This window comes from Theropithecus gelada, chromosome 5 (genome assembly GCF_003255815.1).
Source record: "Theropithecus gelada isolate Dixy chromosome 5, Tgel_1.0, whole genome shotgun sequence".
NCBI lineage: Eukaryota > Metazoa > Chordata > Mammalia > Primates > Cercopithecidae > Theropithecus > Theropithecus gelada.
This window is the reverse complement of record NC_037672.1, coordinates 112,363,314-112,386,796: the sequence shown is the minus strand read 5'-3', so window position 1 is coordinate 112,386,796 and position 23,483 is coordinate 112,363,314. Positions and strand designations below refer to the sequence as shown.

General features: G+C 34.7%; 1 protein-coding gene across 1 annotated transcript in view; it reads left to right on the top strand.

The window, feature by feature from the left end:
- The window catches only part of LOC112624831 (bifunctional heparan sulfate N-deacetylase/N-sulfotransferase 4), a 301,958-nt gene extending 294,503 nt beyond the window's left edge, over window positions 1–7,455 (top strand). The window contains exons 13-15 of the mRNA XM_025385855.1: window positions 1,485–1,594; window positions 5,319–5,421; window positions 7,295–7,455. Of these exons, the coding sequence (XP_025241640.1) occupies window positions 1,485–1,594; window positions 5,319–5,421; window positions 7,295–7,414 (333 nt within the window). The 3' untranslated portion in view covers window positions 7,415–7,455. The remainder of the gene's footprint in view (window positions 1–1,484; window positions 1,595–5,318; window positions 5,422–7,294) is intronic.
- Window positions 7,456–23,483: the final 16,028 nt, after the last annotated feature.

Here is a 23,483-nt window from a genome sequence, read left to right as displayed (position 1 = left end):
GAACTAAAGAAGCAAGAGCAAACAAATTCAAAAGCTAGCAGAAGACAAGAAATAAGTAAAATTAGAAAATTAGAGCAGAACTGAAGGAGGTAGAGACACGAAAAACCCTTCAAAAAATCCATGAATCCAAGAGCTGGTTTTTTGAAAAGATTAAGAAAATATATGGACCACTAGCTAGACTAATGAAGAAGAAAAGAGAGAAGAATCAAATAGACACAATAAAAAATGATAAAGGGGATATTACCATTGATCCCACAGAAATACAACTATCATCAGAGAATACTATAAATGCCTCTGTGCAAATAAACTAGAAAATCTAGAAGAAATGGATAAATTCCTGGACACATACACCTTCCCAAGACTAAACCAGGAAGAAGTCAAATCCCTGAGTAGACTAATAACAAGTTCTAAAATTGAGGCAGTAATTAATAGCCTACCACCAAAAATACCAAAAACAAAAAAACAAAAGACAGGATCAGACTGCTTCACAGCTGAATTCTACCAGAGGTACAAGGAGGGACTCCTCCCTAACTCATTTTATAAGGCCAGCATCATCCTGTTATCAAAACCTGGCAGAGACATAATGAAAAAAGCATAATTTTACATTCTGTCTTCCAGCTCAGGGCAAGTTGAAACGCTAGTAGCTGGGCCTTACCATTGACCTTTTTCCAGTATTCTTTTTTCTTGGAGACAGAGTCTCGCTCCATCACCCAGGCTGGAGTGCAGTGGCGCGATCTTGGCTCACTGCAACCTTGGCCTCCTAGGTTCAAGCAATTCTCCTGTCTCAGCCTCCCAAGTAGCTGGGATAACAGGTGTCTGCCACCACACCTGGCTAATTTTTGTATTTTTAATGGAGACGGGGTTTCACCTTGTTGGTCAGGCTGGTCTCGAACTCCTGACCTCAAGTGATCCACCCGCCTGGGCCTCCCAAAGTGCTGGGATTACCAGTGTGAGCCACTGTGCCTGGTCTTTTCCAGTATTCCTTTGACAATTATGATATTCTAGGGCAGTGATCCAATGATCAGTAAGGCAGGGACCAACATTTCCCTCCTCCCTCTGTCTTGTTTTTTTAAGATTAGATGAGTGATTTTCATTTGGATGACCACTATTTCTGAGCCCTAAGCTCCAGGGTTACTAATAGGAATTTGGTAGGCTGGATGATTATCTGATCACACAACAAATGGAAAATTATGTTTCTACTGAAGTACTAAATCAAGAAAGTGTCTATGTTTACTTCTGATTTACAAAAAGCAAGTTAAGGGCTATAACTTGATAATTCACAAGAAATGATGCCTATGGCAAACTTTATTGTTTATGTGGAAAGATGGAAGAATAATAAACATTCAAATGTATTCTAAGTAGGGCATATTTGCTTCCCATCCACACTGATCTAATTTATGAATGCCACACCAGGTAAAGGAAGGCATCACAGTCTATTCAATTTAATTTTGTTCTTCATAAAGTGATTATTTCTGACTTTACAGTTGCTAATTATTGATGGACAGCAGCTGAGATCTGACCCAGCTACTGTGATGGATGAAGTCCAGAAGTTTCTGGGAGTTACACCTCATTATAATTACTCCGAAGCACTAATGTGAGTCTATTGTCATGCTTGATTTCATTTCTATTATTTGCCATCATAAATTATCACTGGTAGGTGTGTATATAACATCATTAATACTAGCTGGAATTTATACATCCTATGCTACCTACAAGCAATCAAAGGAATCTCCTCATCAATCATGCAGTGTTTCTCTTTTATTTATTTATTTATTTATTTTAATTTTTTTTTTTTTTTGAGACGGAGTCTCGCTCTGTCACCCAGGCTGGAGTGCGGTGGCGTGATCTTGGCTCACTGCAAACTCTGCCTCCCGGGTTCACGCCATTCTCCTGCCTCAGCCTCCCGAGTAACTGAGACTACAGGCGGGCGCCACCATGTCCGGCTAATTTTTTGTATTTTTAGTAGAGATGGAGTTTCACCGTGTTAGCCAGGATGGTCTTGATCTCCTGACCTCGTGATCCACCCACCTCGGCCTCCCAAAGTGCTGGGATTACAGGCGTGAGCCACCACGCCCGGAGATGTAGCGTTTCTCTTTTAAATACCAGATACTTTATTTTATAAAGTATATTTTATATTATTGTAAATTCTTCTTTTTGTGAGTTTTCCCTGCACCAGTTTGATTAAGTAAATTTTTTACTTGCCTACCTGTGCAGAAAGTGTCCTAGAAATTTAGGTTACAAAGGTGAAAATGATATTGTCTCCTTTTTCACATAATTTACAGTTTAGAAATGAAATGCAATATTTAGGGCAGAATTGGGAAATGAGTATATTCATGTTTTATTCTGTATTTATTGAATTATTTATAACCAAATATAATCATGTATACTGTTCCAGCTATTTATTGTTGCATGACAAACCATCCCAAAGCCTAGTGGCTTATAATGACCATTATTTTATTATGCTCATGGAATCTGTGGGTAGGAATTAGACAGGATACAGAAGGATGGCTTGTCTTTGCTCATGATGTTTACAGCCACATCCTGGAAGACTTGAATACCTGACTTTGACTCAGATGACTGGGACCTGAAATCATCTGGAGTCTCCTTCACTCACATCTCTGAATCCTGGACTGGCATGGCTCAAAGGCTGAGATCAGTGGGTTGGTGACTGTCCATGAGGCCTCCTGGATGACTTGGCTTCCTCACACTGTGGTGGCTGTGTTCCACGAGGGAGCAATAAGTCAAGGGAGCATGTGGTCCAAGACAGCCAAGTCCTTCTCTAACCTAGACCTGCAAGTCACACAGTTTAACTTAGGCTATATTCTACTTGATATAATAGTCAGTAAAGCCAGTCTAAATCCAAGGGGAGAAAAACAAGACAGCACCTCTTGATGGGGTGGGGCAACATCACCAGTGGGAAAGAATGTGGGATGGGAGATATGATTGCTATCTTGGGAAAATAAAACCATATATGTTTATAATTGAAAATGGAGAGAAATGTAAAAGAAGAAAAATGACAAACAAAAACAAGCAGCCAAAAGACACCTTAAAAGAGATTATACTTTACTCATAAAAACCTCTCCCACAAAGTCTGATACACAACCTGTTAAATTTTAGATAAAATTCTAACAAGCGCAATTGTATAATTTCCCATTTCACAGCAGATTAGAATCAGCAATTAGACAATTAGAGAGGCTAACAGAGGAACAGGAAAAGCAGTAATAAGATTGGGTTGTTCCTTATCCACTAAAACAACCTTAATGAAGTTTTTACCTACACATGGAAATAACAACACCACAAGGCATATTCCTGTTAATTAAGTAAACGAAGCTTCCTATAATATGTTTGTATTAATAGTTACTGATGTTGGCCTTTTTTCCCTGCCTCTCAGGAGTAGTTGAGGTAATGTTTCTATCCTGTTTATGACAAATAGTTGCTTATGGTTCAATAAACCTGTAAAATTACACTTTTGAAGGAGAGATTACAAACAAGTGCAAAATATATGGTTTTAATATGTCTCACACATCACAAAAAGTAATAACCATAGAATAAAAAAACTCAAACCACAACCAACTCATGTGCTAAAAGTTGCCTAACAGTTATATTGAGGAAGATTTTGCATGTTAATTTCACAATTTCATGCCTACTAAAGTAAAACCATAAAGCAATGAATTGATGTAACTTAGAGAGGATAAATGTCCTTTGTTAGACTTAAGGCATATGAAGTTGCCAGTGCAATAAATGAAACCAGTACAGCAAAATCATGTAGATTCAAGGTTATGACAACCCTATCTAAGAAAAAAAATGACTTTCAGTATTCTGGATGGCTCTCCTTTCTCTGATTGTATTAAGCTGTGCCTCACAACAGCTACTGTGGAAAACAAGGAGAGACCACGGCCCATCCTGAGACCACGGCCCTACCTGAGAGCAAAGGAGATGCTCTCAGCATGTGTATAAATATGTTGGCTTTGCTGCCAGGGTTGTATTTTACCTTAATGCAGTTAAATATTCTCATCCTGAGGCAGAAAACAATGTTTAGGGGCACTGTTATGCCAACTTCCTCATCTCATTTTATACAGCACGCTGAATTGTCTTTCCTCTTGGGAAATTAATGAAAACAGGAGAAAGGACTGTGATAGGCAGAGAGCAGATTGAAAAGTCCAGGTTGGAAATGACTCTGTCTTTCTTTTATGCATTTAACTAGTGATGTATTTAATTTTAATTTACAACATGTACTAGGACAACTTGGACTGCAAGGTTCAGGTCTCTAATAATAGGTTGGGCAGGGAACTGTGAAGAAAACTTCCCTCTCCCCCTAAATGAATTCACATATGTGCAGAAGCAAATTGCAGGTGCACCGGTATTATAGGAATGGGCCCAGGGCAACAAAATATTCTGCAACTAATTAACTTTACATCCCAGTCAATTATGCTTCATCCTTCTAAAACATCTGCTGAGCAACAAAAATGCAAACCTTTTCGATGTTTTATGCATGCAGCAAGTCCCATAGTAATGAACTTAAAATTTCCCTTCTTATTTGGTTCATTCTTCCGTTTTTCCTCTCCTGTTAGTCCTAAACAAAAATTCTTATATATTTGACTTTTAAAAAAGAATTAGGCCACACACCCTTTCTTTTGTAACTCAGTGCAGCTATGGGAGCAAAACAGCATTAGTTTTCTTTAAGAATGTGGGTACCTGAATTATCTAACAGAGTATATGCGTTCAACAAGAGAAATAAGAGGTTGTCTAATCTTCCACTTTATTTTTACACTTCTAATTTGTTTTTGAAAAGTGTAAGCATTTTGAACTATAAAAAAATGCAATATTTTCTGAATTGAAAGCTTTAATTCACGTTTATATTCACAGAACTATACCTACATTACATTCAACCCCTTTAATGTATACCAGTGAATGATTTCAAATAAATCTGTTAACGTATCTTTGAAATCACCTCCATAAGTAAATAAAGTATCCTAAAGTTCATTTATATATGGGCTGTAATTTTAGTTATTGGTCTTTGATCTTTTATGGATTCATAGGTAAGCTAAGGAGCTTAAGTTAAAAATTTAATGTAAAATTAAACTAAGGATCTATTTCTTTTTTTCATTAGAGTATAGCTACTTAAAATGCATAATAATATATAGCTTCTTTCATCTCAGTTTAGCCTCTCTCAAATCAGCTAAATAAATATCTGGAAAAATGAATTAAATTAAATCAATGGGCATACAAAAATACATTTCCTTTATTCAATTGGTGAGGCTGTCTCACTGAAAATTCTGCATACAATTTGTAATCATTATATGTTTTATGTATTGTAGGTTTGATCCCCAAAAGGGTTTTTGGTGTCAATTACTGGAAGGAGGAAAGACAAAATGCCTTGGAAAAAGCAAAGGCCGAAAATATCCACCTATGGATCCAGAGGTAATATTTTCTTAATCTTTGAATTACTCTAGCAAAAATATTTGCAAACAGCTATTTCAAAACTAGTAACAAGAAATTTGCTTCCTTTCTTTCTCTGCTCTTTCTTTGCAATTAATAATTGTATATACTTAGAGGATGATAGAGATAATTGATACATAGATAATAGATAGATAGATAGATATAGATTGATAGATAGGTATTAAGGATTAATATACATTCCTAGAAATTCTTTGCTGTTTGAATGCAATTCAAACATAAATATTTACTAAAAATTGACTCATTTCCAAATGTAAAGCACTTAGTTTACTAAACAAGTGATTTTGGATAAAATATTAAAGCATCATTATTATGTATTCAATACAGATATTCAAGGCCTACATCACAGGTGGAACTGGACTAAGCAATGGAAAGAATACAAAGACAAAACAGTTGTGAACCCAGATTTATTACAGGATAAATAAATTAGTTATATCCACTGATTTGTAATAGGGACATAAAAACATAAAATAATGACAAACGAAACCAGAAAATGGCAGGAAAATATTTCAATAGAAGTGAGGATATGAGAAGAAATGCCTTATCTTGTAGAACAGGCTTGGAAAACCAGTCAGCAATTGGCTCAGCCAGGTATCATACATATTTCTCTTACGGCAAGGTGGGCAAAGGGCGATGCAGATGATTCATGGGTTACTATGGAAATAGATGTACCAGAAGGTCCTTAAGCTACATTTTTGAACTCAATAATTTCAAAAGGGTTTCAGAAATCACTTTAATCTACCAAGAAATAAATGTAATGTTCCCACTACTACTATAAACATCTTATCCGAAATGTGAAGTGTTTACAATCTGGTTTAAGGGAAGAAACATAATGAAATACCTGGTGAATGGTCCAAGATGAAATGTAGTTGTCTTAAATCCATTTTCACGGTATACACAAAAGTTGCTAAGGGAGTTTTATGTGGAAAAAGACCATTTGTGTTAAAATATTGAGGAGGGATTAAGAGAGATGGTGCAACTTGGACCAAACGGAAAACAATGAAGGAGCCATTGTTACCTATGCCAGCAACAGAAAAAGTGTTCATCTCTGATTTTATCAAACAGATGGAACGCTGCCAGTTGGGCTATAATATGAGATAAATGACACTCGGGAAGAAAGTCCAATTGCAAATGTCCTGTTTTCCAGAAATCTGTGTAGATGAAAGATAACTATAGAACTAAAACCATTCATATGTTTTATATTTTTTTAGCATTTCTCTAATAATGGCCCATCTCTGCAACATGATTAGAAACATGAGCATTGTAAAAAGGATCAGGTTTCAGAGACCTTATAATATTTTGGAAGCCTAAAGCTCTTAGTGACTAAAAAAATATATTTCAGCTCTGAGTAAATGTATAAAAATTGTGCATAATATTGCAAGTTATTGTTTGTAATAGTGAATTTTAGTTTTTATGATTATGCTCACATTTAATTTTTATATTATGAGCCAATTTTCAAAAAATGTATGTCAGTTTATCTATCTTACTTCTATAAATTTCATTCCTCATGAGGTCCTTATCTCATTTATCTCTAGTATTATACTCCTGTCATCGTTTTTTCTTTCTGTGTAGACTTCATATATCCCACAATGAATATGTGCTGTAATGACAGATAAGCCGCATAAGATACACCTGGTCCTGTTTCTATTTTGTAGCCACACATTCGCCAAATATTTTCAAAGGGTAAAAATAACTGATATTTGAGGAAAAATACAAGAAATATAATATGTTGTAGACACATATATTGTAGTAGATATATTCCTTAAGAAATATAGATTACAAAATCCTGTTTGATGAAACGAAGAGCTTTTTTCAAGTTCTTTTTTTTTCTTTCCAGTCTAGAACTTTCCTCTCTAATTACTACCGAGATCATAACGTGGAACTATCCAAACTGCTACACAGACTGGGACAGCCTCTGCCATCATGGCTGAGACAGGAACTGCAGAAAGTGAGATAGCACTGGAGACAAGAACCAAGCCTCTCAAGATACTTTTAGTGTTAAAAAAAAAAAAAAAATCCACAACCTTTATTCTTAAGCACTTGTGATTGTCAACAAAGAACTGTGTGAATAAATTTCCTTCAGCCTTTTTCATAAAATGAAAACTGTTATATATGCACGCATTGACAATTACTAGCATCAGTCCCTGTGTAAGCTTCTGGGAGATAATGTGGGGGTTTGTGGCATTATCCAGTTTCTAGTGTATAGATCATAGCACAGCCCAGTTCCTATGTTAAGCATAAGGTTTCAGATACTCTATGTACACCTGATAATCTGGATTATATGAAAGTGACCAGTTAAAACGTTAAGGAAAAAATGAGTGAGGTATCTGTAAATGAGGTTAGTTGTAACTCAGTATTTGAAGTAAGGGCTAACATTTTCCCCTTGGGAATTTAAAAACAATTTTGCTTTTATTATGAGAAGGAATTATGTGACCCCATACTCTTATTGTGAGTAATTATTCTTTATTATATCAGCCCACATATTTTCTTTCTGCAGTGACTCCTCTCTATTAATTTCTTGACTTAGAGCTTCCCATGTGTTTTGTTTTCCTCCTGTAAGAGGGGACTGTCTGAGAGCTTCCATATTCACTGATATTATTTTATCTGGCAGCACATGCCTTTCCAATTGAATTTGTCATTATGATTCCAGCAAAATCTGTTAAAGTTTTTGGGGAAAAAGAAGAGTATGAAGCTGCATAATACCACTATTAAGTCTAAGGCCATCTTTAAGTGGGTCCAGAAACTTACCATACTAATAATCTAGATATTTCCACCTTGACAATGATATAGTATTTATATATTTTTCACTATCTGAGGTAGAAATAAAGCTTTATTGATAAAATATGGAATGAAAACACCAAGGTGTGTTTGCATATATAGTGAGGCAGTGTGCCTTCTACATAGTATATGTCAATCTTTTTAAAGCATGAATTTTTTCATATATGCCAGTACATCTACTATTGTAGAAGATTATGTTTTTAATGCCTATTAAAAAAATAAGTATAATCCAAATCTTACCTCTTCAAACAACACTTATTCTCTAACCTAAACCCAATTTCTCAGCTGCGCCACCCAAATATTAATTTCTGGAGAAGTAATGTTCTTTCTGACTTAGAGTTATAGGTTATTTTCTTATTTGGAGGTTATTGTAAGGCTAGTTGCATTTTTATCTCATTTGTCAATGATGGTATATTGATATTTTGTTAAACTTTTCAGTAATACATGAAGGTAAAATTTCAACAGAACAGTAAATCAAACTGACTTTGGTAACATTACCCAACAACCTCTGCTTCCTCCAGAGTAATTTTTCTGTTGGCTGTAGATAATACTACTTTTTCTTGTAATTTGAGAAATTATGCTTGCAATAATATAATAGCAAATCAAAGATCTGTATTTTTCTGTATGTTGTTTGTTGTTGATTTTTAAGCAAACACATCAAATTTATGTGTCCTAATTGGGGTAGTCAGCATCCAACTTTACATTTATACTTCATTAAGATTGTTTGTTTTCCTGTTGTTTCTCAGCAAAAGGATCTTGACCCTCTTCAAAACATGTAAGGCTTTTCATGGATATGAATGTAAATCACATATACTTTTGTTGTTCCTCTCTGTTAACTGTGAGGCTCAATTCTCCACCTTATTATTGCATAAGTGAGTGTGTGCTTCACAGCATTTTATTACGCTCACTAAAATCACAGTAACTGCATGTAGAGCTCTAACCTTTGATTGATATATTCATTAGTTTCCTCCAATGTATAATTATTTCTTTTTAAAAATAGAGATTAACTTTTTTTCAAGTGGAATAAAAGTAATATTTATAGAACAAAGGGAAACTTTTTTACATCTCAAGTACAATCTATGTAACTCAAGGTTCTCCCACCCATCACCTGGCATTTAAAAGTGTAACTCATTTTATGCCATTTTCATTGTTTTCTAAATAATGTATAGAATATCAGTTAGCTGTCTACAGATATCTGGGAGCAAAATTTTCCCCAAACTCAACTAGTCTTTTCAATTTGGTTACTTTAATCAGTGTGAACATATTTCTCATGAAGGTTGATAATGAAGACAACAAAATAAATTGTAATTATATAATTTATCTTCATCTTACAATAAACTACTAGGAGGAGCTCTGGGCTGTGAGATTATAATTAATCAGGAAAAATTTAATATTTAAGAATATCTTGCTGTTTTTTTCCAATTTTTACCCACTGGCTATTTTAGAATTATTGACTCAAGATTTTAATACATGTAATTATTTAAAAAGTTAAATAAATTTGATCTCATGGTCTTAAATAATATATGTTTTAGTAGTCATGAAATTTATTTAAGCTATCTATAACTAAAAAAGTAATTACAATGAAGTTACAGAAATGGAGAATTTTAGTTCTTAGGCTAAATTCAGGCTGTTTGTTTAAACTTTCTCTTAATTTCTACCAATGAATATAAGGCATCACAAACCGTAGGCAAAGCAATTAAGTAGAGTAGTATATTAATCTCTCAAATAAGGTGTCAAACTAACTTTCAGTGGTATCTATTCAATAGTCAGTATAAATACAGAGAAGGGGTCTTGACAAAAGCCACAATAAAAACAGCGTGGTGGGCCATAAAGCAAAAGAAGTTTCTCAATAAATATTTCTGAAAAGGGATAGATACCTCATCGCTGTGAAATAACAACACCTTAGAATCCTATATGTTCTCTTCACCACTTTAAATGACATACTTTCTTTAAAAATTCTAAAGCAAGCTAGTTTCTCTCCTTTCTTTTTTTATATTCCAGTTGCCTAATTCACAGATATAGTTACTGATGACCTCACATTGATAAAGGCAAAAACAATATTTGATTATTGTCTTTATCAAAATGTGTATGCATATCAAGTAACAGTCTCCAAAAATTATATTACAAAACTCATCCCAAACCAAATTTTGTTTGTATTTAACAATGGCCCAATGAGAATTAAATAAATAACAAGAAAGAATGCTAGTGAGAAAAAATTATACTCTTTTTATCACATTTTTTCTAGAAAAATAGCTTTTAGTCCAATACAAGATTTTGTAGCCCTTAATTTTAACAAACCCATCCATAGACCCTGTGTAGTTTTTGTTGTTCTGTCTCACTGTTTTAATATAATGTGACACACTTACCATGAGAACTGCTTTATTTTTAATTATAGACAACACAAAACATGTATGGGGGAAAGATATCTTAAAAGCTCAGTTTCTGGTGGCTAGAAAACATAATTGTTTTGTTGATTGAAGTACCTCAAAAATAATGCTGGCCCATTATTCCAAAAAGAAAAAAATCTGTTAGTATTGCAAGTAGAATTTTCTTTCAACAGTAAGAGCACAGCTTAGCTATGGACACACACACACACACACAAACACACACACACATTATATGTGTATAATGCAAATGTATATGCATATATATGGTGTCTGAGAAACTTCAACTAGTTTTTGATCTCCCAAATTATATTTTCTATGTCAGCCAGTGAGGTGGGTGGGAAAAGCAGAGAAAGAACTCTGTATTTACTGAAATTGTTAAAACAAACAAACAAACAAACAAAAAACAGATATAGTACATGCATAGCGTATCATTGGTTCTCACTTCCTCGGAATAAATACTACTGCTGGTATGGTCACTAGAGTCATGTTTTTTCTCCTCTGAAATCCAAGGCTTTAATCAATCGTTGATTCTTTATCTTTTCTTTTATCTTTCTTCACTGTATACATACTCCCTGAATTTTAAACCCTTAACAAGTATAACCACAAGGTTATGAGAACAGGCTTTGGATGTCTGAATTCTCACCCCAGTTCTACCTCTTACTAACTACTAGCTGTGTGGCCTTGGACAGTTTGTGGAGCTTTTCTATGCCAGTTAGTAAAAGATAGACAATAATTATTCATTGGGTTTTTGTAGGCATTAATTGAAAATACATTTAAATAACTTAGCACAATGCTGATGCAGTTGGGTGGGAATGTGTTAACAACATGTAAAATTTGAATCATTCTCTCTTTGTTTATCAAAAAGTATGTTTTTCCTACTCCTTTTAAAATAAAACATATAAATCTTAAACATATAATTATATATGGTCAAAATGGGAAACTGTCTTCCTCATCACTATCAAAAAATAAATTTTGTACTTCTTGCTGTTTTTCTGATAATATTGACAGTAAAATAGTGCCATCTGAGTCCATTCTACTGAAGTCTCTTTCCTTTTTCTCCTATCTATTCCTTTGTCAATCTATTCAGTAGAATATCTCCCTTGTATTTCTCTTTATATTGCTCTCTTAAATTTCTTTGCAACCTAACACATATTCTATCAAAAATATCAGATCTAGAGCTGCAACTTCCTCAAACCAAAGTCACAATATTTAATGACAGCATATGTATCATATGGAGACATATATATAATAGAGGCATATATTATAAAGAATCAGTACTATAAAATTACAAGAAAATTTTTCAGAATTCTCCACAAGTCTTTATCTCTAATGTCACCTTCTTCTAGTAAGATTTTGCCACAAATAAAAATGATTTATTATATTTAAATATATTTTCCATTACATTTATTAATATCAAACACTGTTGTTTTCTGCCTTTTTTTTTTTTTTTTTTTTTGAGACAGTCTCACTCTGTCGCCCAGGCTGGAGTGCAGTGATGTGATCTCGGCTCACTGCAACCTCCGCCTCCTGGGTTCAAGCTATTCTCTTGCCTCAGCCTCCCGAATAGCTAGGATTACAGATGTCTGCCACCACACCCAGCTAATTTTTGTATTGTTAGTAGACATGGGGTTTCACCATGTTGGCCAGGCTGGTCTCAAACTCCTTACCTCAGGTGATCCACCCGCCTTGGCCTCCCAAAGTGCTGGGATTACAGGCATGAACCACCGCTGCCCGGCTTGTTTTCTGCATCTTTAAAACTGCAGATACACAACATTTCTTGCCTGAAATAAGATATTTATATAAGTGATTAATTTCCATTCAAAAAATGTTATTGTTTTCCTAATGTCTAAAATCTCATATATCACCAAAGCCTGGCACCTAGTAGGTAATCACTAGAGGATAATTAACCTATACTCAAGTGTGTTCAGCAGTACTAATTTACTTAACCCTTTTATGCATTTTAATATATACCATCCACCTTTTCAGTTTGCTCTACATTCTAGCTCTAGAAATTTATTCATGACTTTAGATGCCAGAGCTAGCAACTCCCAAATCTGTATCTTCAGCCCAAGCTTCCTCGGGAATTCCAGACCTATTATCCACTTTACACTGTTTATCTTCAACTAAATATCTGCCTGACATCTCAAATGAGCACATGCAAAATCATCATCCACTTTCGGCTCCTCCTCAATCTTTTTGTCTTTTTAATGACTACACCCAACCAGACCAACATTTTAGTCCTTTCTAGAAATCTCTCTCTTCCACACACCCAAGTTACCCTGCATCTCTTCCTGAATACATTTCACTAAACCAGAGTTTCAGAGTACAAATATAACATGAGTCACAAATGGAAGCCACATATATAATTTGTAGTTTTCCAGTAATCACTTTAGAATATTATAAAAATGAAACATTTTAATATTTTATTCAACAACAATATATGTAAAATATACCAACCTGCAATTAATATAAAAATGTTTACTGAGATATTTATATCATTGTGTTCATACTCAGTCTTACTCTTATGGCACATAACAATTAGGAGTTGCCGCATATCAAGCATTCAATAGTGGCATGTGGCTAAAGGCTACTAGACATCACAGCTCTGACCACTGCTCTCCACGTGTAATTGTTTTGAGGTCCTCTTTTCACCCCATTGGTGAGACAGGGATTCCTACCCTAGGGTTGTGAAAAATGCCTGAACACATAACACTCAACACAAGACAGATGAGATCAACTGTACTCACAGCCCAGAGAGGAGGACATCCCATGCCATGCAGACCCACAGGGGCTTGCACTTAGGAACACAGTGAATAATTAGGGGCTGTGGGAGGTAGGTTTTGGAGTACCAATAGAGAGAGGTCATTGCTAACTCCCACAGGAAGATGTGATGGGCTTGTCTGAATTCCTCTGCAGATAGGGAACTAAAACCTGCTACTCAGGGATAAGCAGAAACTGCAATGAGTCCATTTAATCAGGAGGATTTTTGACTAGAAAGCCTTATCCACTGGAGCAGAAAGGTAAGAGAAAACTTGTGGGTATGCCATTCAAGGTCTTTCTGATTTTGCCAGATGTCAAGAAAGCACATAATATTAAGCCTTAACTTTCGGCCTCATATCGCACCTCTCAAAACTCTTTTACTCTCTCTAAGTTCTCATTATCTCCCTTTGTTACAGCCGGGAACTTTCACTTCTCTCTAAATCATACACCACACTACTGATGGGATAGTCTACATAGCTTGTACATTGGACTATAACATTTCTTCCCTTAAAAACCTCTAAATCTTCCTCCAAATGAAATGTCTGAAAATGCCACGATATATTCTATGAAGTGTTTTATAAGCTAAGATTTTGTATACCAGACTATTCTTTTCTTTCTTTCCGTCTTTCTTTCCTTCCTTCTTTCTCTTTTTCTTTCTTTCTTTCTTTCTTTCTTTCTTTCTTTCTTTCTTTCTTTCTTTCTTTCTTTCTTTCTTTCTTTCTTTCCTTCTTTCCCTTTCTTTCTTTCTTTCTTTCTTTCTTTCTTTTTCTTTCTTTCTTTCCTTCTTTCTTTCTTTTTTCTCTCTCTCTCTCTCTTTTTTTGAGACAGAGTTTCGCTCTTGTTGCCCAGGCTGGAGTGCAATGGCGCTATCTCAGCTCAACACAACCTCTGCCTCCCAGGCTCAAGCGATTCTCCTGCTTCAGCCTCCCGAGTAGCTGGGGTTACAGGAGCCTACCACCATGCCTGGCTAATTTTTTGTATTTTTAGTAGAGACAGGGTTTCACCATGTTGGCCAAGCTGGTAGTGAACTCCTGACCTCAGATGATCCACTTGCCTGGGCCTCCCAAAGTGCTGGGATTACAAGTGTGAGCCACCGCACCCAGTCCAGACTATTCTGTTTTTTATTATTTTTTTTATTTTACAATCTCTTAAAAATTACATTCCTAATTCTAGTAGCAACAAACCATTTTCAATTCTCCAATTACTATAATTTTTACATCTCCAGGCCTTTGTATGTAATGCTGCCTAGAACACTTTTTTGTCCCTTCCTCAACCAATTTTCTGTATGAACTGGAGTTGCTGATTCACTTACATAATAAAACTGGACCTCAAGCAACCTAGCTGTGAAAGTTCACTTACTTTTCCTCCCCTATTCCTTTATATCTAAAATACAGAAATATCAAGCTTCTAAACTTTACAAGATTTCACATGGCTCTCCGGCTTAAAGTAGTTTCAAAAAATCTCCCGGTTCCCTTGGCATTAGGCCATCAATATCTGGGTATTAATGATAATATATTTAAACTGTAATCCCAGAAGGTGATTTGATATTCTTCCATTATACCATTATTGTTGAATCTACATTGTACTGTAATATTTTACATGTCTATCTATATGATAAAATGTAAGTTATAAAAAGGAGCAATGTCTTTTCATTTTTGGATGTCTCATGCAGAACACAGTATCTGGCACAAAATAAGTAAAGTGAGTGTTAAATGATCTTACATCTTTACACTGGTGGGATATTAATTTCTAAGTATAAAATTCTAAGTATAAAATTTCAAAGTACAAATTCCTAAGTATAAAAATTACTGTCATTCTGTCATTCACAGTCTCAAAATATACATTTTCAAGGATGTTTGGGTTTAGAAGTATTGACTGTTTTCTGTGAGTCTTTATGTGTGTATATCTAAGTCACCTATTCTGGCTTAATAAGACCATGCTCCCACTTTGCCAGACAGACAAATTTAAGCAACTCTAAACACATAAAAATTTAACTACATCAGATATTGTTCTTTTGTATTAATTTAAAGATCTCACAGCATTTTTTTCCTACCAATACATTTGTTTATAATCAGAGCAAAGCTAAGAACTGTCTATCTACAATGCAATTAGTGTGGTGACAGTGCATGGCTTAGAATTAAAGAGAGTTCAACTTATTGAAGGGAATAAAAGATCACTGTCTTAGTATTTGACTATTGAAGCCCTGAGTTTCATATATTTTTTTCTACTGACAAAGAGAATAATGCTAATTGTTTAATGATATGTTTAAAATGTCTGTGTAAATACTGCCAAGAAAAAGGATAGGTGAAATTGTTATGTCAGAAAGCCTTGGCAGTTTTTCATTTGAATTCAAGTGGAATTAAAATATCCCCACATAATCAGGTATATCCATGTAAACAAGATTATTTCTAGAATATTCTGAATTATTTAAGGCTCCATTCTCACATCCTTAAATTTCATAAGTCTTTCCAGAAATCTAAATAATATGCCAAAAATACAACACTAGCAACAGGGTAAGAATACACAGCAGAAAAGAGAAATCAGAAACCAATGTGCAAGAATACAGAAGAATAATGACTGCATTCCTATGACCACCAATGGCCATTTCCAGATCACATGTGTTGGTGTAAGAGAGAAAATTTACTATGAGTTGTACAATTATCAGCAATGTGTTCAGAAAAGCAGGAAGAAACTTCAACTGTTTTTGACCCAGAACAAGATATGAGGGTGTGTCAGGGGAGCAAATCTTACCTTGCATGTATTTTTATTTTTCTCCCATCTTGTTTGCTGATGAGAATAGATCACAAGTCAAAGATAGAGTAGTATGTGGTGGGGAGTATTGAGGGTGATGGGCTTATGGTAACCCACTTGGCATTTGAGGTGCAAAATGTACAGACTTTGATTTGTCTGGGTTACCTAAAATAAGCTCACTTCACTCTACAGGGCGAAGCTGTAGACATGCTTTTCTCTCTGTGCCTCCAGATAGCAGTCTATACACGAAACTCTAAAGTCCAGATCAATTGTAATTCTCTCTTGCATGCTTCCAGAATGTTGCCGGGAAATCACAGTTTTTACACAGAAGTCTTTAACCTGTTAATTAAATTAAGCATATATAAGCCTGTAATTATGTCTTGAAGAGATTGGTAATGTTCCCTGTAGATGAGACTCTGAGGCCACTTGGATCCCATTTCAGCAGCACGGCAAAGCTAAAAGAAATAATGCAATCGATTTAGATAACAAAAGTTATAGTGCCTTTGTCACAGGTGACACACATACAAACACACAGAATTCTCAAATACCTTCAATCAAAATAAATAATGCAAGGATTTATCAGTTTTTGTGCTACTCTCTGAAATGAACCAACTCGTATCAAGCTCCTGTGATTTCAACGAGGTCCTTCAAGTTATTTAAAATGCTTTCAACTGGAAGAAGTGGAGTGCAACATAACACATTTTATGGATCTCTGAAGCCAGAGTGACAGTTCCAATTCTGACATTACCAATTACTAAATATGTGGTGTGTCACAGGCACATTGCTTACCTTCACTATGCTACAATTTCTGTATCTTTATATTGCAAACAATAAGAGCACCTATCCCTTGGGGCCATTGTGAGGATTATATTAATTAAAATACACACCCAGAACAGTAGCTGGCACGTAGCAGCTACTTTAAGAGTGTTCACTATAATTATTTACTTTTTGCTTTTCTACTTATAGACACAAAATATGTGTTTTTAAAAATATGTTCCAAATGTGTTGGCTTCATATAAAATTAAATATATATAAGATTAAGTATATTTAAAAATATAAGATTCTATAACCACAAGATAGTTACAGATAATAAGAAAGCAATAACAAGATGATTACCTACAATATATAAGTATTTTAAAATTGTAATTCTGTCAACTATTTTTACATGGTTGACCAAATTATGGAATTCTGAATCTCATTTTTCCTGAGTAAACACTGAGAATAAGAGCTTAAAGATAGAGTGCCAATAAGTGAACCCAAAGTTTAAGGTGAATTACTAAAGAAATTGAAGAGAAAACTGAACTGTTACTAAATTAAAATTGCCTATAAAGGATGGACCATTGAGAAAACCTGCAAAGTAGATCATTATACAGAAAAAGAATAGCATAAAACTGTTTAGGTGCTCTCACTGAGGAGTAATGGAAATGAAAAAAAGTTTTTAAAAACCAGAGATTTAAAAATATCAACTCAATTTTTGAAAGTGGATTTAAAAAGTATCTTCTGTATACTATAGACTATTAAGCTTAACAATATTTAGTCATGGGCAAGATTTTAAGATCCTGGAAAAGAGCATTTGAAGTATTTTACAGACACTAAAATTCTTCAACTATTCTTCAATACATGTGATTTAACATTAAATTTTCAAGACATTAATGAGAACTCTGTGGAGGAAGAAAAGGATTCTGTATTCAAAAAGTACTGCTAAAAATGGAGCTAATTGATCAGACAACTCTCATCTTTATATATGAGCATTTACTATGTTGATTTACTTTGTAAATCTTCATAAGGATGAAATAATGTACAGTACTTCCACCAATTATTTGAATGAGAATTGTTGGCGTATACATCCTTCAGGGTTACAATTTCATGGAATACAACTTAGGAACCATTCATGTAAGGAAAGGTACATAGACATCTTGAAGAGAATTCGTATCAGCAAACCATGGCCCATGGGCCAGGGCCTCTTTTTATACATACAATCATGAACTAATAGTTTTATATTTTTAAAAGAATGTTTAAAATATGTAAAATGAGAAGAATATGAGTCAGAAACTGTGGATGGGCTGCAAAGCCTAAATACTCACTGTGGGATCTTTTACAAAAAAAGAGATTGGCAACTTTTAATTTAAAGACACAGTCATTTTATAGTAAACATTATCTAATTTTACATGCTAGGATTCTAGATTAGAAAAATACAATAAATGAGAGGAACTAAATCATAAAAATCGCTTATGGAGCTGGTCAAGAATCCAGATTCACAGTTCCATCTCCCCTGAAATCTGAGTGAATAAATTGAGATGAGATAGAATATTCAAATGATTTATGTGGTTTATATGTTGAAGGTCTTCAGATATTTCAAACATTTGGAGCCCCAAATATATAGATGTAAGTAAGTCATCTTTCTGGATTTCAGCAGCCATGAGCCAATGTTTCTCTTGATATCTTTATAAATGAATAAGGGAAATAAGAACCACAAACTAATGAAGTTCAGTAAACTGGCAAACAGTTGAAATAACACACTCAAAGAATATGGTTAATGAATACATGTTTGTGTAAAAAAAAATTGAGTGGCTCACTCTTCAGTTTTGTGCAAGAAAATTTTTATTAAAATATTCAAATAGAGAAACAAATCAAAGGTCCGAATATTGCAGTCTTTGAAGTACACTAGCCAGTAGGTTTTTTAAATTACTGTGTTGCCTTTAGGTAGGGCATGTTCTCTTTAGTTTCTTGGGATGTACTGCCTTCTATTTTCCATTTATAACTGTCTGGATGCTGAAGGCATTAGGGTTTATGGGCCTTGATCTGAAATTTATCATTAAGAAAATTGTGTATGGAAAATATCGGAAGAGACATAAATCTCAGGCGATGTTATGATCTGGATTCAGCATAAATAATTTGTCTTAAGTTCAAACACCCAACAAACCAAGTACTATAGTTTTAGTAAAGATTTTTCAAACTAGTATCCTTTATAAAAGATAAATTTTTAAAGTTATAGCTTAACACAATCAAAGTTTACTTTGCACTCACATAAAAATCTAATCAGTGAGGAGGAAGAATGGGCAAGGGAGGAAATTTTACTCCATGTCGTTATTTAGAAAATCAAGCTGCTCTAGTCTCCGTTGTCCTTAAGTGCAAATGTAGCTTTCACTGTCACTCTAGACTTCGACCAGCCTGCAAGGCAAGGAAAGTGGGAATCAGAATCATTCAGGAGTATTTTATGGACCTCAGAATGATTCATAGCACTCTAAAACATACCACATTGACCAGAATTTGATTATAAGGCAGACTTTACTGAAGGGAGGTTGGGAAATGTAGTCTAGCTTTATGCCAAAAGGAAAGGGAAATAGGTTTGATAAATAACTAGACATTCTCTGTCCTAGTCCACCCTTCTAGTCACCAAATATCCATTACATTCTTCCATACATAGAACACATTCATCCTTTCCTCAAGAAAAACAGCACAAAATCCTGTCTGTCCACTTCATTCAGCTCAATGTAGAAAATCTCTGAGTTATACATCAGCCTCTTCGTCAGGTCCAGGTATGGCTTTTTGTGATCTAGCAATCCATGGGCAGGTCATCTTCTCTCATCACAGGCAGGTATACAATGGTGGACCAGGGGCATGATATCCACAGTAGACATTCCCATTTGGAAATTGGAAGGATGGATAATACATGGTTGTTAATAAACGGTAATTATTATGTGTTTCTGCTGGCAAGGCAGGGGATGCCTGCAGTGGAAATGTGTTTTCTTGATTAGAGCTGATTTTGCTCTCTGAAAGGAGCTCCCTTGATCATTTGGTGATCTGGAGTTTGGTGATTTGGAGCTACTAGTGATGACCATCTCTATCTTCTAGGCACATTTTCCCTTATAATCTGGACTTATGATTTATTTGCCAATATACTTACCTCAAAAACTTAGCAGGTATCTAATCTAGTTGCCTCCATTAGTTCTGAGGGCCAGTGGTCATCCTCCAAGCCCTGGCTCTTGTATCTACTTTTTTCCATCATTTTCTTGCACCAGTCACTCCTTCTCTCTGTGTTACTCCCTCTCTCTGTCTCTGGAGTTCTCTCCCTTCCTCAGTTTAATGGCAGCCTCCAGAGGCATCATGCTTATATGTAAAAGTAATATTCAATTTTACTCTTTTAAAAGGCTGAATCTTAATGGGGTCTTTAAATTAAAGTTTTCTCTTGATATTATACCATTGAGGTTTAGGAGAATTTAGATTTTTCAAACTTTTGAAGTCTCAGATATCTGGAGTATTTATTTCATTTTATATTTGCCTACAAAATCAACTAATTGTTGGGCAAGCCCATCTCTTTCTTCTAATATCTTCTATTACAAATAAAAAACATCCTATCCTGTAGCTTTCTCCTTAGAAATACAGTCTTGGAGGCATTTGATCTGTTTTTCAAGTTATCATAAAGGACAATTTCACCAACGTTTTGCCACTAATATCCAATCTCTCATTTCATTGTTCTCATTAGCAGCCACTCTCACTGCTGGGAAATGTTGCAAATGTTAACCTTTATTTATAACATCCCTTCTTAAGCTACCAATTTTCAAATAGTTAAGGTGCTCCTAGCTGCTGTAATGGATTAATACCAAATTCTTAGCAGTATCATTTTTCAAAAGATCATTTTTTTTCTTTCACATATACTACAAATAGTGGAAGAGAGAACTGTTTTCCTCTACACAGAGAATCTGCCTTGAAAATCTTCCTGGATTATCTTGTGTCAATGAGAAAGCCTTATGAGAGAAAAGAGTGGAGGCTTTCTGAGTGAACGATTTTTGAAAGATAAGCTTAGAAGTCATGTTCATCACTTCTGCCCATGTTCCATTGTCTAGAATTCAGTCATCTGGCTACTTTTCACTACAACAGAGGCTGAGAACTGTAGTCGAGCTGTTTGATAAACAGCTATCTATATTTTATATATATTTGATAAACAGCTATCTATCCCTGGATATATATTTGATAAACAGCTATGTATCCCTTGCCACACAGATTGGGGTTGAAAATTAGACCAGGATTTAACCTAAAGATAAACTCAACATGAAAAATAGTAGACATCCACAAACAATGATGTAATATCACTGTACACTAATAACAGTACATCTAGATCATGAGATAAAATAACAATAAATCTAGATCATAAAAAATGATTGCTTTATTTTGTACCAAACAGATCACACCTAGGACATAAAAAGTTCTTGAGTGAAGTTTACACTATCAAAGAATAAGGTGTTAAGGAATTGTAGCCCAACTTTAGTATTTTTCTGAACTAAGAAAACTGGGTTACCCATTTCCAGAAAGAACAAGTCCATTTGTTCAGGCTAAAAACTTCAGTCAGCCATGACCTCCTTCTTTCCACAACCTTCGTCTATTGACAAATCCTGTCAGCTTTATCTCCAAGACTACTTGGACTCTTAAGAAATTCCTGTCATCTCCAACTCTGGTATGCTAATTGAAGACCCCAGCATCTTTTTCAAAATAAACTAATAGCCTTTTCTGCTTAAAACTTGAGGTCCTACAGACTAGTTCCCATAACAACCAGAGAAATTCTTTGACCAATTTTCCTATCACTTCCCCCTCAAGTGACCATCTTCAGTCAACATCAGTCTCCTTAGAATTCTCTGAACATGCTAAGCAGGCTCTTATCCCAGAGCCTTCATGCTCTCTGTTCTATGCATAAACACAGTTTCCCTAGATATATGCATCGCTCATCCTCTCTCTTCCTTCAGGTCTTTGTTTAAATATCACCTTATCAGGCAGGTCTTCACAGCCTCCTGCGCCATTATACTTTCATCTACTCTTCTTGCTTAATTCTTCTCCCTACCACTTACCAACAACTGACATATGAGGGTTTTCTTGATTATTTTTCTGCTTCCTCTATCTTATCAACTCCATGAGAAAATGACTCTCTTCTATCCCCTGCTGCTTTTCCTATGCCTGGAGCTCTCTGCCACATTATATTAGGCTCCCAACAAATATTAATAAAAAGATGAATTTAAAGAAAAAACAGGATGGTGAAGGATCAGGAAACCATAAATGAGGAGCCCATGAAAAAACTTGAACTGTTTTTTAACAAAAGCTTGAGTGTAGACAAGGGAAATGAAGTCATAGCAAGTGAAGAAAAGGTTTTGAGAACATATTGATATCAAGAATCTACTGCATAAAAGAATAGAAGTTATAGAAAGGCAAATTTTCTTTTAATAGGAAATAGAAAAATATTTAATGTTTCCCATTAAAATACTTCAATAGGAAAATATTTTCCAGTAAATAGGGTATTGGAATGATATGCTTGGAGAAGTAACCTTCACATATTTTTAAGTCTTCAATAGACATAACTGGAGTTTTCCAGAAAATTATGAAAAAGTCTAAAATCCTAGCCTTTTGTTCCTTTCCAGTTCTAAAGAATGTGATATTTAGTATAAAATAAAAGTGAGAGAGAAAGAGAGTATAACCATTGACAGGATATTACAACTAATATTTGATTGGTTGGTTGATTATCCATTTGTCAACCAACAAACCAATTTATTGGTTTTACCTTTATTTTTTAAAAGTATTCACTTATTTATAATTCAGATAGTCATCTTAATCAAATCTATCTGCTAAGCAAGAAGCATGTGGGAAGGAGACTTATATCTACCCTAAATTTTATAAAAGAGGGAGAAATTTCTTGATTTCCAAGTCAAGTATTCTGCCCTAGTTAGAACATACATATATATTATATATAGTGTGTATATATACAGTATGTCTATATATGTATATGAAATGCATACGCACATATATGCACATTCACACAAAAATGTATGCTTATATATGTGTGTGTGTGTGTGTGTTATAGAGGTACAGATATAGTAATCATGTCTCCAATACAGCAGGCCTGCCACTTTGCCAAACCATTGTAAAGTTTGCAAAACATAAATTTATCATCACTGGGAATGCAGTCTTGTCTTTTTCAAGCTGTTTCACTTCTAAAAGCAGTAAATAAATGTTTTTATTTTGTGCATAGCATTTTATCCTTTGCATTATGACACTTATACCACTTATCACCAAATCCTTTCTTTCTGGTTGACTTTATGATTCAACTTCTCCAATAAAAGTTTTACAGCAGGAGTCTAATGAATTAGACCCTACAGAAAGGAAAGTAAATTGGTCTGTTTCAAAGCTTCAAAGCTGCAGCAATAAGTTCTACAGATTTATTGCAGACCTCTTCACTGTTCCAATAAGGGTGCCAATTGTATTGTTTCCAAATTCCCTTTACAACATTTTTTAAAGGCAGAAACTTCTAGGATATATCCCCCCAGAATTACAGAAAGCCAGGATTCACAGAGAAACCAAGTAAGA